The 14,949-nt window shown below is 37.6% G+C and overlaps 1 protein-coding gene across 2 annotated transcripts; it reads left to right on the top strand.

Annotated features, from left to right (window-relative positions):
- Positions 1–339: 339 nt before the first annotated feature.
- On the top strand, positions 340–14,474 carry LOC103490201 (TOM1-like protein 3). Of its 2 annotated transcripts, none has more exons than XM_008449602.3 (11): positions 340–477; positions 556–626; positions 1,096–1,247; positions 7,289–7,367; positions 7,721–7,819; positions 7,978–8,091; positions 10,643–10,791; positions 12,582–12,663; positions 13,001–13,086; positions 13,330–13,521; positions 13,703–14,474. In XM_008449602.3, exons 3-11 carry the CDS (start codon positions 1,138–1,140, stop codon positions 14,256–14,258), a joined length of 1,467 nt encoding a protein of 488 aa, XP_008447824.1. In that variant the 5' UTR covers positions 340–477; positions 556–626; positions 1,096–1,137; the 3' UTR covers positions 14,259–14,474. The 2 variants fall into 2 exon arrangements, with proteins under 2 accessions (XP_008447824.1, XP_008447823.1); XM_008449601.3 differs by having other exon boundaries at positions 556–660.
- Positions 14,475–14,949: the final 475 nt, after the last annotated feature.

The following is a 14,949-nucleotide window of genomic DNA, read 5'->3' as shown; positions in this document are numbered from 1 at the left end:
TTGCATTAAAAACTCATTCATTTCATCCTTTCAAAAGTCCTCCACGGCCTGATTCTAATCTTTACGCTTTGAATAAATCTTAAATTTACTTTTGACCCAAAAGAATTAATTAATATAATAATTTGTAGACAATAAGGTACCATATATGAATATGTTTAGTGAAAATTTTAATACAATAATTATTTTAAAATAATCAACAATAAACTAGATCAATAATTTAGGGTTTAGGACGTAAACTAAAAAGGAAACAATGGAACAACCGACCAAAATGTTACTTTATTATTATTTTTTTAATAATAAAACTAGAAAACTAATTCATGATTATGTCCGTGGGAGAAAATATAAAATGCAAGAAACACCGAAAAATTCATTTCCCCCCGCCCCAAGTTCAACATCTCTGCTTCCGTTTTTTCTTCTCCATATAAAACCCATCACTATCCATTCCTTGGTTCTCAATCTGTTCTCCGATTTTGACCGGTAAGCTCCCTTTTCAACCTCCATAATTTTGTTTCTCTCTTACCCTTTCCTCTAATCTTTATGTTGCCCCAATTTTAGGTTGCGAATTTGTATTCATCGATCCGAATTGAGGCACAACAAAGTTTCGAATCTCCATTTGATTCAGCGAGGTGGCGATTTTTGCTCTAGCTTGGAGACCTGCGGGTTTGAATTCCGTTTTCATTTTCAATATTTTTAGCTGATTGATTATTGAATCGTCTGTTGCGAAAGTGCTTTATTGATGATCTTTGTCAATTTGTTCGCCAGTTTCTTATGTCCTTGGGCTTGGAAGAGCATTTTTGTACTTTTAATATTTTCTGGATTTCGTTAGGGCTTATCTAGAATGTGTTTTCATGGTCTTTGTGGTGAAACGGAAATATAATTTGTTGGTCGTTTCCATGATTATGGTTTGAATGTGAAATTTCTCCTTGCTTATAAATTAAAAAGTCAACTGAGTCGAGGCTCGATGTATCAATTATTTGAAAAGAAAAAGAATATAATCATTGAAATCTGCCTTGGATCGGTCAGTCTTGACTTTGTTTTGTTTGCGTTTAACGTAATTTAAGGAACGAGATTATGATGAGTTGTATGTATATTCAGGAAGTTGACGTGACAAGAGGAGTCAGCTGAGGTATTAGAAGAATGGCCAGTAATGCAGCAGCCTGCGCAGAGAGGGCAACCAATGATATGCTGATTGGTCCAGACTGGGCCATAAACATTGAGCTGTGTGATATTATTAACATGGATCCTGGGTAATTAGTTTTTATATTTTTTTCCTTTTTAGATTAATTTTATTATATTTAGACTTTGACTTTGTTGCTCCGATATATGTACAAACTAACAAGTTTAGAGTGATATCATCTCTATCATTTTGTAACAATTTGGAAGAATTATCACTTTTGTTGTTCTGTGTATATGATTAAACTTGCCACTAGAAGTCTTCTTTTCTCAATGCTACAGTCTGCATTACAAGAGCATCATTTTCATTTGAGCTTCATAACTTCTTAGTTTTACATTTACTATTTTGAAATTTGAATCTTCTATCATTGCTTTTGTCCTTGAGATAAACCTCTAGAAGAGCCAGGTAGTTATCCAACGTGAATAGTCAAAGGGCAAAGACAAAACTGTAGTGAATGGGGTTGTTATCTCACGAGAATAGTCAAGGAGAGCTGAAGCTTGCCTAGGCACTCGTTGTATCTTGTGTGTGTGTAAAGCACTCCTTCTCAAATGTGTGTATAGATATGTATATTAAAACAAAAAAGATGATTCTCATTGTGGTGGAGGTCTGGCTCTGTTTAGGTTCAATTCCTCACTTTATATCTCCTACCAAAGATTTTTTGTTCTTTTGAACTAGAATCCCTTTTTCTTTTTAAATTGTGTGGTTTGTTATCGTTTTGCCTTTCTGGCTTCTCCTATTTTGTCATTTATTTATTATTTTTATCACCCTTGTGTATTCTTTTATTTTATCTCAATGCAAGTAGTCTTTTTCAAATAAAAAACAAACCATGTCACAACAAGTTGCTTAAAAACTTATTTGATCTACTTTTAGGAAAAATCTAATCAATGGCTAACATCACATGCTTTGTGATTAAATCTTTTACTACAATATCCTTTACCTAAGGCTACGTTAGGATTTTCCACCTGAAACTCAGTAAAATCCAACAAGGATAGAAACAAAGGCAGCACTCTATGGAAATATATTGATATTCAAAGATAATGTTCACAAATAGGCCAAGAGTAATCAAAGAATAGAAGAAAATAAGCAACAAGACAATGGAAACCCAACACCTTCGAGAAGGCTGGCAACTTCTCCCCTAAAATCTCCAGCAGCTTTTTACAAAATAAAACCTACCCACACTAATCCCAAAACATTCCTTTTATACTTCCTCCCCCATCATTAGTGGGACCCATCGGCATCTTTTCCCTTCTTTGCCATTGCTGTCTGGTGAGCAATTCCCTTCATACCCCTATGCTTGTATGTATAATCGGAGGCCTTACATTACTAGTGGGCTCGAAACTCACCTTGTCCTCAAGGTGGAACAGAGGAAATTGCTGATTCATTTGATATGTTAATTCCCATGTAGCTTCACTTTCTGGAAACTCCTTCCATTTAACTAGCCATTTATTTTCTCCCTCACTCCCAAAACACCTTTAGACCGTAATTGAAGTTCAAAATCCTCTGTCAACACTGGTGGTATGTGTTGCACCTGCACCTTTTGAGCTTGGCGGAGCTTGAGTTTCAATTGAGAGACATAGAAGACATTGTGTATTGCTGCTTCTGGGGAAGGTCCAACTTGTACGCTACTGCTCCAATTTCTTCCAACACTTTATGGCACGTAGAACTTGGGTGCTAGTTTCTCACTTCGTTTCTTGTCAAAGATCGTTGACAGTAAGGGCACAACTTTAAGTAAACTTCACCCCTACCTGAAATTTGACTTCCCTCCTTTTCAAATTGGCCCACTTATTCATTCCATTTTTCGCGACCGTTAAGTTTTCCTTCAAAGCATTAATGGTCAAATCCCTCTCCTTCAACATTTGTTCCACTTCGTTATTCACCGATTTCGATCACCATAGGAAATCAAGGGTGGGGGATGTCTTTTGAACACAACCTGGAAAGGGCTGGTTTTGGCCAATGCGTGGAAGGTCATATTGTACCAAGGTTTGGCCCGCAGTATGCATTTTTGCCATCTAGTCAGCTGCTTATTGCAGAATTAGCGAAGAACGTCCCTAAACATCTATTGACTCTTTCGGTCTGCCGATCAGTTTGGGGATGAAATGCAGTGATTCTTTTCGAAAGGGTTCCTGTGGCTGCAAACAATTCCTTCTAGAAGTTGCTTAAAAAGATTTTATCCTGATCAATGATGATGGACTAGAGAATTCCGTGCTTACTCACAATTTTTTCAATGAATATTTTTGCAATCTACTTGGTTGTAAAGGGGTGCTTTAGTGGAATGAAGTAAGCAAACTTACTCAGCTTGTCTACGACAACCATGATTGTATCCATCCCACCTGCTCTCGGGAGACCTTCAATGAAATTGATGGTCCAATCTTCTAATAATAACTCAGGCTAGGGCAGTGGTTGAAGGAGGCCAGTGGGGGATATCAAATTTGTTTTATTACGTTGGCATATGTCACATTGATCCACATACCTTTTAATATTGGCCTTCATCCCTTCCCAGTGTAGCTCCCCATTCATCCTTTTGTATGTCCTCAGGAAGCTCGAATGTCCCGCTAGTATAGATCATGGTAAGTGTGGAGTAGGATAGGAATCAAGGCGGACGTTTTCAAAATCACTAACCTCCCTTTGTTCTATCAGAAACTTCAAGGCCTTCTGATCCAATATAATCGTGAATCTCCTTCCTAATAAGTAGTGTCTTCACCTTTGAACTGCAAAGAGAACTGCCATTAATTCCTTCTCATATATTGATTTAGCTTGGGCTCAGGGTGAAGCTTCTGACTAAAATAAGTGATGGGTTGTGCGGTTTGGGATACACCGCTTCTAACCCACTACCAGAAGCGTCTGTCTCAACAATAAACGAAAGTGAAAAATCAGGAAGTGCCAAGACCGATACCATATCTTGCTTCAATTGTTCAAATGTCGCCATAGCCTTCTCATCCCATTTGAGCACATTTTTTGGTAGCAGTCTAGTGAAGGGTGCAACAATATTCCCATACCCTTGTACAAGACACCGATAGTACCCTGTTAGGCCAAGAAATCTGCTCAACGCCGACACATCCTTCGATAATGGCCGGTTTACCATGGCTTGGACGTTTTCTCCTTCCGCTTCAACACCTCGACTTGATATCCGGTAGCTCAAGTACCGTATTCTAGAGTTCCCAATGACACATTTCTTTTAGTTGGTGTACAATTGGTGATCTTTCAGTATGGCAAAGACCACTCCCAAATGTCTTTCAAGTTCCACAATGTTTGGACTGTAAACCAAAATATCATAAAAAACACTAACACAAATCTCCTTAAGAATGGTCGAAATACTTGGTTCATTAAGGATTGGAATGTGGTTGGGGCGTTGGTTAGCCTAAACAGCATAACTGAAAATTCATAATCTCCCTCGTGCGTGCGAAATGCGGTCTTCACAATGTTTTCTTCCCTCATCCTTATTTAATGGTACCCAAACCTTAAGTCCAGTTTGGAGAATACTGTTGCCCTATGAAATTCCTCTTTAACAGGTATTGGAAACTTGTCGGCTATGGTAGCTTGATTGAGCTTATGGTAATCAACACAAAAATGCATCCTCAATCCTTCTTTTCCACCAACAACACTGGGCTAGAGTATGGACTTCGGCTGGGCCTAGTAATTCAGGCTTGTAACATCTTGGTGACAAAATTCTCAATCTCTGCCTTCTGATTGTACCCACATTTGTATGGTCGAACATTGATTGATTTCTGGCCCTCTATCGTAAGATGTGTTGGTCTACCTTATTCGGAGGCAATCCTTTTGGTGTGGAAAAAATTTCATCATACTGCCTTAGCAAAGCCTTAATCATTGGTAAGTCCTCTTTGTTCCTTTTACTTCCACCTCATCGTTCGTGGCGATTGTCTCTTCAATCTCTTTTCTGGAATTTAATTACAAAACCTTGATCATCAGCGTCCTATGTTTTCGTGATAGTCTTAAGTGAACTCCGCTTTAGTTAAGGAGGTATCCCCCCATAGGATGACCGGTTGTTTCCCTGCCATGAACGCCACAGTCATTGTCGGCCAGTGCACCCCCATGAAGCTCGTCGTACACACCCACTGCTCCCCAATATTACATCCATCCTCCCGAGCTCGATGGCTAGAAAGTCCGCAATAACCGTCAACTTCAGAAGCTTCACTTCCACACGTTTGCACACTCCATGCCCCTCCCGCATGGTTCTGTCACCAATGGTTACCCCAAAACTGGATCCCTTTGTTACCTCTAATCCTAGCTCATTTACTAATCGCTGGTGTATGAAGTTGTGCATTGCTCCATTATCAATTAGCACAATCGCTCCTTTGCCCTTTATTTCCCCTTTTAGCTTCAAGGTTCCTTTCGCAGTGAACCCCTTGATTGTCCTCGGTGCAACTTCAGCGTCTTTCGGCATGCTTGGTTTGATCACCTCATGTCCTTCGTTTTCGCACAACCCTTCTTCCAACTCTTCTTCTTCGTTCATGATGAATAGCATCGGTTCCTTGTTCTCCTTCACTTTGCAATGATGCCCATGGAAGTACTTATCACTGCAGCTAAAGCAAAGACCCTTGTCCAGCCTTGCACTGAGTTCTACATAGCCTCTTCACAAGTGGGTCTCCTTTCGCGTAATTCCCTTTATTCGGAATAGATACCATATGCATGATGAAGTTTCTTTTTGCGTGGGCCTCCTTTTTTTGTATTGGGCCCTCCCTTTAGGAATTAGGTTTTTTTTTCCAGCCCACGATACCCATACTCACTTTGGGCCAATTTTAGGTCTAGGTTGTGGTAGTTCACCATCTGAGCCTTTTCCATACATGCCTTTAAAGTGTGAGGATGTTTGCTCACCACCTCTGCTTGCAACGACAACCGTAATCCGATCACAAATGCATCCATCAACACACTTTCAGCCATATCTGACGGGGGCAAAGTAGTTCAAGAATTTCTTTGCGTAATTGTTGTAGGACTCGTCTTGTGTTATTCGAATGAGTCTTGCTCCCAAGCTTCCCTCCTCGGTTTCTCGGAAGTGTTTGAACGTCCGCTCTTTCAAGTCCTCCCACAATGCGACCTTCTTCCAGTTATTACTCATTTACTCCACTTGAACCCGTTCACTTCATCATCTTGACCAAAACTCACCCTAGCAACCTTCACTTTCTTGTCGTTGGCCAAGTCATTGATTTCAAAAAAATGCTTCGCTCGATAGACCCACGATTCCGGATTCTCCCCAGCAAAAATCGGCATCTCTAACTTTTTATACTTCAGTTAGCAACTCTCATCTCTGTCGTCGTTTCCGTCATTTCAGTCGTTTCCATTTCATCCGTCTTCCCTTTCAGTTTCAATATCAATCCCTCAGTGGTGCCCGATTCCTCCCTGCGACTGTTTGCTTTGTTCTCTTTTTACATCTTCAGCTATACTCTCCATCACTTTCTTCATTTTCAACATCATTTCTTTCAGGCACATCACTTCCTTCTTAGTTGCTTCCATTCTTTCTTCAAGTTGTTTTTGTGCCATTGATCTCATTCTGATTCCTAGATTTTATGGCTTTGATACCAACTTATTAGGATTTTCCACATGAAACTTAGTAAAACCAAACAAGGCTAGAAACAGAGGCAGCATTGTGTGAAAATATATTGATATCCAAAGATGATGTTCACAAACTGGCCAAAAGTAATTAAAGAACAGGAGAAAATAAGCGACAAGACATGGAAACCCAACACCTTTAAGAAGGCCGGCAACTTCTCCCCTAAAAGCTTCAGCAACTTTTTACAAAATAAAACCTACCCACACTAATCCCAAAACATTCCTTTTATACTCCCTTCCCCCATCATTAGTGGGACCCATCCGTATCTTTTCCCTTCTCTCCCATTGCAGTCTGGTGAGCAATTCTCTTCATGCCCCTGCGCTTGTATGTATGAATAATCGGAGGCCTTACAGGCTACTGTCTACACTGGAGATTATTCCAATTTTTGTTATACTGATGTTTTTTAATGTTCAATTGTTTATGGTTTGAGCCTCTGGTCACTTCCATATTTTCTTCTCAATGTCACTTTCATATTAAAATAAATATACCTTTGCTTTTAATTGCATTGGTTTTGAACTTTGGTCCTTGTTTCAAATTGGCAATGACAGGCAAGCAAAGGAGGCATTGAAGATACTCAAGAAGCGGTTAACAAACAAAAACCCCAAGATTCAGATTTTGGCTCTTGTTGTAAATTTCTCTTTTCCTACTTATATCAAGTATCATACTCTTCATGGTTTAACTTCACCGGAGTCACCGGACCATGGCATTGATCAATTCATTAAATCTGAAGTTTGATTATTTATTTATATCTATATTTATATAAATTTTGAAAGTATTAAATCTGAAGTTATTGTTTAATTATACTTGCATTTTTAATAAAGTTTTCTTTGTGGATGTGTGAGTACTTGAATTTTCTTGACAACTGTGCTATATTTTGGTCAGCCCATTTATAATTTGGTACTGGTGAGTCATTTGAGGCTTTCTTACCATAGTCAATATGAAAAGCTTACTATGCCTTCTTTCAAATATTAATCATCTAGGTTTTGGAGACTCTTAGCAAAAATTGTGGTGAGAACGTGTTTCAGCAGATTGTTGAGCGTGACATCCTGCATGACATGGTTAAAATAGTGAAGAAGAAGGTGACTTCTTGTATAAACCTACGATATATGACTATTAAATGAAGGACTTTTTCGTAGTTCTATTTTGTTAGTTCATTTCTTGCTCTGCTTTTTCTCCTTTGCAACCTCAGAGAGGCATGGTGATGCTTTCTTTCAATATGTTTTTTTAAATTTTCCAGCCAGACTTGAGTGTGAGGGAGAAAATACTAGTTCTGATAGATACATGGCAAGAAGCATTTGGAGGACCAAGGGGAAGGTATCCCCAGTGCTATGCTGCTTATAATGAATTAAAGGTGATTAGTTTCTTTCCTTTCTTTCAGTTTCTACGAAAAAAAAAAGAAGAAAAAAACAATCTTTCCTTTCTTTATTCTAAGGCCTGAAACTATGTTTACTTGTTTAGTGACCACCTCTTGCTTTAAAAGTTCTTTGCTTCTTTTGGAGCTCATATCCTTAAACAGGAGATATTCTGATTTGATTTTCTTTTTTTCCCTTCTCCTTTGTCCTTGCCTTTTCGAAATTGAACTTAGATATTGCCTGAATCAAATCTCATTGTTTTCATTGGCTTATATTTTGACTTGTTTCAAATTTCAATTCATTTGTTTTTAGGGAAATTATGCATTGTAACTCTTGAATTGTACTGTTTGAGAAAAAAAAAAAAAAAAACTCTTGAATTGTGTTTTCTTCCAGATGGTACTAAATACCAGTTTGTTGCATGTGTAAAGTATTATAGTGCTGCAGGGCTTCTATATTGAAATTCCTTCATTTTGATATTATCATGATATAAGTAAACAGTTCTTTGTATATCACCCACAAACATGATCAATTGAACTTTATGGTGCTTCTTCTGTCTATAATATTCATCTTAAATTCTCAATTTCTTATGCTAAAAAGCTCAAGAGGGCTTAAGCATCATATATCCCAAAGACCGAAAAGAGTAGCCATCAACAAACGAGAAATTTATGATCAAAGAGCTGAAACCTTCGATAGCATCTGCTCTGTGGAAAAAGTCCTTCCAAAGAATATATATACCACCTGAGGAGCCAAAAAGAGTTAAAGAGCCGCTCATCTTATGTTTTTGATGCTTCAAGTGGATTGGTTGAGTCTTCTATCAACAAGGGTTAGTTTGGTTCTTAGAGAAAAGCTGGAGAGGGATTGTCTTTGAGAATTGAGGATTTTAGGTAGGTATTTTTTTCATAGCTTAAAAAACATCAGACATTCCAGTTGTGAATTCTCATTAGGAACCATGAGATTCCTATTGTTAAAAAGGTATACTAGGGACTTTTCATTATTGATGGAAAAGTAAAGGTTTAGTAGCTCTGTAATTCATGGGTTTTTCTTTCTTTGCCCTTTTTCTTTTGTTAGGAGTGGACGAAGCCAATGAAGTTCATTTACACCCTTGATGTGGGTTTCTGTGTGATCTAATAGAGGAGAGAGGGTTTAGGAGTGCACTCAATACAGCCACCACAAGCAATTGTTAATACTAATAGCAATGGAGGAGTCCGAGTTCCATGGAGGGTGTGGCACATCTCTGATCAGCAATGCTCTTGTGCGCTTCATAAGATCTCTTCTTTCAAATATTAGGGTAAAACTTTTATCCTGTAAATAGGATTCTTGCTAGGTCCTAACATTTGCATTTGAACGGGCTTTATCAACTTGAAAGGGGCTAATGGAACAATAGGGTCTAACCAGATCTTGGGGGTGGAGTCATGCGGAGGATTTTATGCCAGTTGTCGAAAAGTCTTTTTTTTTTTGTTGACAAAAATGGGTAGCTCCTAGAAAACATAAAAAAAAAAAAAAAGAGGTTGGGGGCTTCAAGTTCTGTGACAGTTGAAAGTTTTTTCTTAGTTGGGGGAAAGGAGGCAAGTGTACGGTGGAAGCTACTCCTTTACATTAAGGCTCAGGATCATGGCCTGAAAGATTCTTACGTACAGGGATCATAATGACTGTTTTCCTACGAGATTTCTCTTATTTAATAAGCTCAGTGGTTGTCTCTTCCCTGTTGGAAGCAGGAAGGTTTTCTTTCTTTAAAAAGAATTTGAACCATGTCATCACTCACTTCGGAGTTCTCTGAAGGAATTTTGGTTGAAGAGGAAAGCAGGAAAAGCATGCCAGGAGAGTGAAGCCCATGGAAATGATAGGGAGTGAAGATAACCTTGTTCTATTTGATTGATTTCACTCTGCTTCATCTGAAAGGTCTGTCAGTTTTGATGGTTCAATTCAAGTCTTTGCTTGCACTAATTTGTAGCTCCAGTCCCCAACAAGTTAAGAATAAAAGAAAATTTGAGCAGTGGTAGGGGGGATGAAGAGGAGATTTGGAGAAAGAGCATTTCAAATAATTTTACTAGAATTTGTGGTTTATGTCAATCCAAATTTCAATATATCTAGAGCTATTTTGATAACATTTTTGTGCATATAATCAAAATTTGACATCGTTTTGGACTAAATTTGGAAACTAAAAGAAAGTAGTGTTGAAACCCCTGAATTTGTTTTGTGCATGTATACACTTTTGATGCAGGGTGTGTAGGTATTTGTTTTAGATGATCCCAACTCCTTAATTATTACTAATAAGGGTGATTCTTTTGTTTCATTTGTGATAATTCCTGTATTTCCTTTCATATATGTTTGCTCTCAAAGAAAAACCCACTTTTTATCTCTCCACACCCTCCCACATGGACGAGTAAGTGGTAAAAGATTACCCCTCAGTTTCCTTTTGTTTTTCCTTATATTTTAAAATTGGTTTCTTTCCTTTGTGTATTGTGTATTGATGAAATGAAATCTTAATTTGTTTTTTTTTCCTTTTTGCCTTGAGTCTTTTCGTTCTTAGTAGTTTTCTGCCTTTCATAGAATGCTGGAGTTGAATTTCCTCCGCGAGAAGAGAATAGTGTTCCATTTTTTACTCCACCTCAGACTCAGCCCATTGTTAATCAACCTGCTGCAATTTATGAGGATGCTGCTATTCATGCCTCTCTTGAATCTGATGCTTCGGGCCTGAGGTAACTTTTCCTTATTTCCTTCCGTGTCTGTTTGTGACATTCAATTGCCACTCCACTGAATATCTATTTTTGGGATACTATTGCATTATTTGAGTTTTGTTAAAACTGTTATTCTGTTGTCAGCCTTCCATAGTTCTTTGTACATTTATCTTAGAAACTAGTTATTCTTAATGTTACTAAACTTGTATGATACACAAGTTGGGTTTTACGAGGTTGATCGACATGCTGGCCAAACAATTCTAATCATTCGATTGATTGTGAGTTGAAAAAATGGTTTATTTATTTGTTTTTCATTTTTTCTTAAAAAACAATGTAAGAATACTCTGGTGTACAAAAACTAAGCCCACAAAAAAAGGGGAATCCATTACAAGAAGGGGCTCGAACCATTCAAAATCATGTCAATACGATAATTACAAAAAGACCTTTGAAATCGAAGCCCAAAAAAAAAACATGGAAACGAACAAGAGATCAGATTTCTCTGGCTGGCCTCTCAACCCCCCTAAACCTCTCACCCCATAAACACTAGCAAGCTAGACAAAATGGCCTCTCTTGCCGAACGGCGATTGAGGAGGATCTCCTCGATGATATCTCTTTCACACCAACAAAATGTCTAGAAACAAGAGTCCCAAACAAAGCTCACGAATTCACAATGCCAAGGAATATGATCCAAGTGTTCCTCGTCTTCTTGCACAAGAAGCAACAAAAAGGTCCTACCATCGAAGGCAACTTCCTGAAAGGCCTATCTAATGTACTGATGTGGCGCTGGGAGAACGTGCCAAGTGATGAATTTTTCCTTTGTAGGAATCTTAATCCTCAACATCGACAAAAAGACAGATTCAGAACCAACCAATTCATATTAATTGAACTGAATCAGAACCATCCAATTCAAATTAATTCCATAGAAAGAAGAAAAAATGGAAGAGAAAACATTGAAGAAAGTGGAGGATCAATTCTGGTGTGCCTACATTGTGAATCACCTCTCATTGGAGTCTAGACAGCAAAGTACATGTCAAGCCAGAACTAAGATTTATAGAAGGGTGGCAGCCTACGTCATGATCGAATTTTGAAGACTAAGAAAACATGAAAGGGAACAAAAGAAAGAAAAAGATTACAAAATACAAAAAGAAATGAAGAAAGTCAGTGAAATATCAGAATAGGAATTTGGCCAAAAGTGAATAAAAGTTGGTTAATTACTTCGTATAAATGGGCGGATGAGTGGGACATGTGGCTTTTTAACCTTGTTACAATTTGCCGGCCAAAGAATATATTTTCTCTGGGAAAGTGAGAACACTGCTCGAAGAAGGAAACCTGGAAAAAGATTTCTATTACTAACATATTTTTAATAGTTATTTAGGCCATATTTGGTAAGCATTTTGCTTTAAATTTTTTGTTTTTGAAAATTAAGCCTATTTCTTCCCTTGTTTCAAAAACTTCAAAAACCAAACAGGCTCTATGTGTCATTTGAGGATTAAGCCTGTTTCTTTGGTCTTTTTGAAAATTGTTACTTCGATTATTTACTCCCCTATATAACAGCTCACCTGAGCCTGTTTGGTTTTTGATTTTTGATGGGCAATGGATTACTTCCAAGTAAGAATTAGAAATCTCACTCTATTGTATGGTTATATGACTGTTTTATATTGTTTAGTGTGATCTTGGTTTTGCTTTGATATTAGGTCTGTTTTGGTTTGTTGCCATTGTTGGTGGTTGTCTCGCGTGGTTTCTCATATTTGGTTCTCTATTATTGATTATATCAATGAAATATTCTGTTTCCTTTTCAAAAAATATAACAGCTTGCCAGAGATACGAAATGCACATGGACTTGCAGATGTTCTCTTGGAGATGCTTGGTGCATTAGACCCTAAGAAACCAGAGGTAGGCTTTCTCTCTGTCTTCTATTGACTGATTTTTGTAGTACAGTACGAATTTTCCTTAAATATGCAGAGGTAGGCTTTCTCTCTGTCTTCTATTCTACTAAAGACTTTTCTACTTTTCTCTTGTTGTGTTGAACTGTTTGAAGTAAAACAGGCACAGAACCTGCTGAAAAAAGTAGTTAATAGCAATTCAGTTAATAGATAGAAAATAAAATGAGGATAGTAATTGTATAGGCGTCATTAAAAATTTTCATGTGTTTCGTTAAAACTTGAGAAAAGTAGAATAACGAAAACTTCGGTTCTATTTTTTGGGTTCTAATGACTGAATACAATGATAGGGCGTGAAGCAAGAAGTGATTGTTGACCTGGTTGACCAGTGCCAATCCTATCAAAAGCGCGTCATGCTGCTTATAAATAGTACAGGGTAAGGATTCTCTTGAACCCAGGCTTTTTTTTTTGTTTATTTCATTTCAGTTATACAAGAAACTGTAGTACATGATTAAACCAAAAAGAAAAAAGCTTAAAGGACGGGGATAGGGTAGAGGCAAACCTTGCCCAATCACCCCCACTCACTTCCTCTCTCTTCCGATCGAAGAAAAAAAAAATTTCAGATTTTGGTTTACCTAATTCACCCTCTGTATGCTGATTCTTGCTTTCACTTCACCAGAGATGAGGAACTTTTATGTCAGGGATTGGCTTTGAATGATGTTCTGCAGCGAGTTCTTAAACAGCATGATGATATAGCGAACGGAACTGCTACTAGGGAAGCAACAGGAGCGGCACCATCCACTCTTCCAACTATAAATGTTAGTCATGAAGACGACGAGTCAGAAGATGATTTTGCTCAGTTAGCAAGGAGGTACTTTCAAAATTCTCTCTACAATTCGATTTCCATACAAGTCCCTGTGAGTTCTTATGATAGTAGCTAAATGATTATTGTATGTCACTGTAAGGTAGACCACAGTTCTAAATGCCCAACTTCATTCCCATTTTAGATTTTAATTGTAAGTTCAATGAATACTTATTATAATTTGTTGCAGACCGTCTAGCCAAGGACCGAGTAAAAAACCAGCAAATGGTAATACTGAAGCAACACGTGTCGGCCCTCTTCTACCTCCTCCACCCTCATCAAAGAAGCCTGTTGTTGCAGGTAGCAGCATGGTAGATTACCTCAGTGGTGATGCCTACAAATCAGAAGAAGCTTTGGAAACCTCCCGTCCACCTTTTACAGTTCCAACTTCAACTCCGCCATCTTCCTCTCCCCTTTCCACTGGAAAACCTGTGTATGATGAACCAACTCCCACAAGCAGGTCTGCTGATCCGCTGCCTCCAGCACCATGGGACTCACAGTCCCAAAGCTCCTCTTTTCTTCCACCCCCGCCATCGAAATATGACCAGAGACAGCAATTTTTTGACCAACAAGATGGTCGTGGGTCAGGTTCGTCGTATGATAGCTTAGTTGGACATACCCAGAATCTCTCTCTCAGTCCAACACCAACCAAACAGGAAAAACAAGAAGACGTGCTATTTAAAGATCTGGTTGACTTTGCCAAAGCTCGATCCTCTGGTTCGTCAAAGCCGAACCGTTCTTTGTGAACATTCAAGTAAATATGAAATCATATGGTGTTGGTACAGATTATAAAGTTGTTTTAGCCCATCAGTTTGGAGAATTTATCAATTACCAAATTATAATTTGGAATAGGAAGCCAGTTTTTGGGTTGTGTATGTATGCGGTTTCTTGGTTGATGAATCCAGCAGTTTGTTGCATATGTTTGGCTATTATATATATATATATACACATATTTTCTTTTATCGTATTGAGATTAGATAACTATACCATTGTTGTAAGTTGGTCAAGTTTAAAAAATACTTTTAATGTATTTTATATTTTGATAGTTTCTCAACTCTTAGACAAATTCTTTAGCATGTACGGATGCCTACCTTTAGTAGTAATTTTAGAAATAATAATTAAGTATATAACAATATTTTAAAAAAAATTGTGAATATAGCAAAGTCTATCGGTGATAGACTTCTATTGTTGATAGATTTTTAAGATTTATTAGTAATAAATTAATATTTGTAGTATGCTCTCTATATATATATATATATATATATTATACACATAACATGTGGGTATTTTAATTTTAATTTCTAAATATGTAATTTAGCTTGTAGAATAAAGTATTCTATGAGCCAATTTTAATTAGTCTTTTAAGTTTGCTTAAAATACTTCAGGCATCCCTAAAAATAGTAGTAAAATGTTTGGTGGAGATTGGTTGGAGATGTA

Source organism: Cucumis melo, chromosome 1, assembly GCF_025177605.1.
Source record: "Cucumis melo cultivar AY chromosome 1, USDA_Cmelo_AY_1.0, whole genome shotgun sequence".
Taxonomy (NCBI): Eukaryota; Viridiplantae; Streptophyta; class Magnoliopsida; order Cucurbitales; family Cucurbitaceae; genus Cucumis; species Cucumis melo.
Note: the sequence above shows the minus strand (reverse complement) of the source record. Positions and strands in the feature narration are given on the sequence as shown.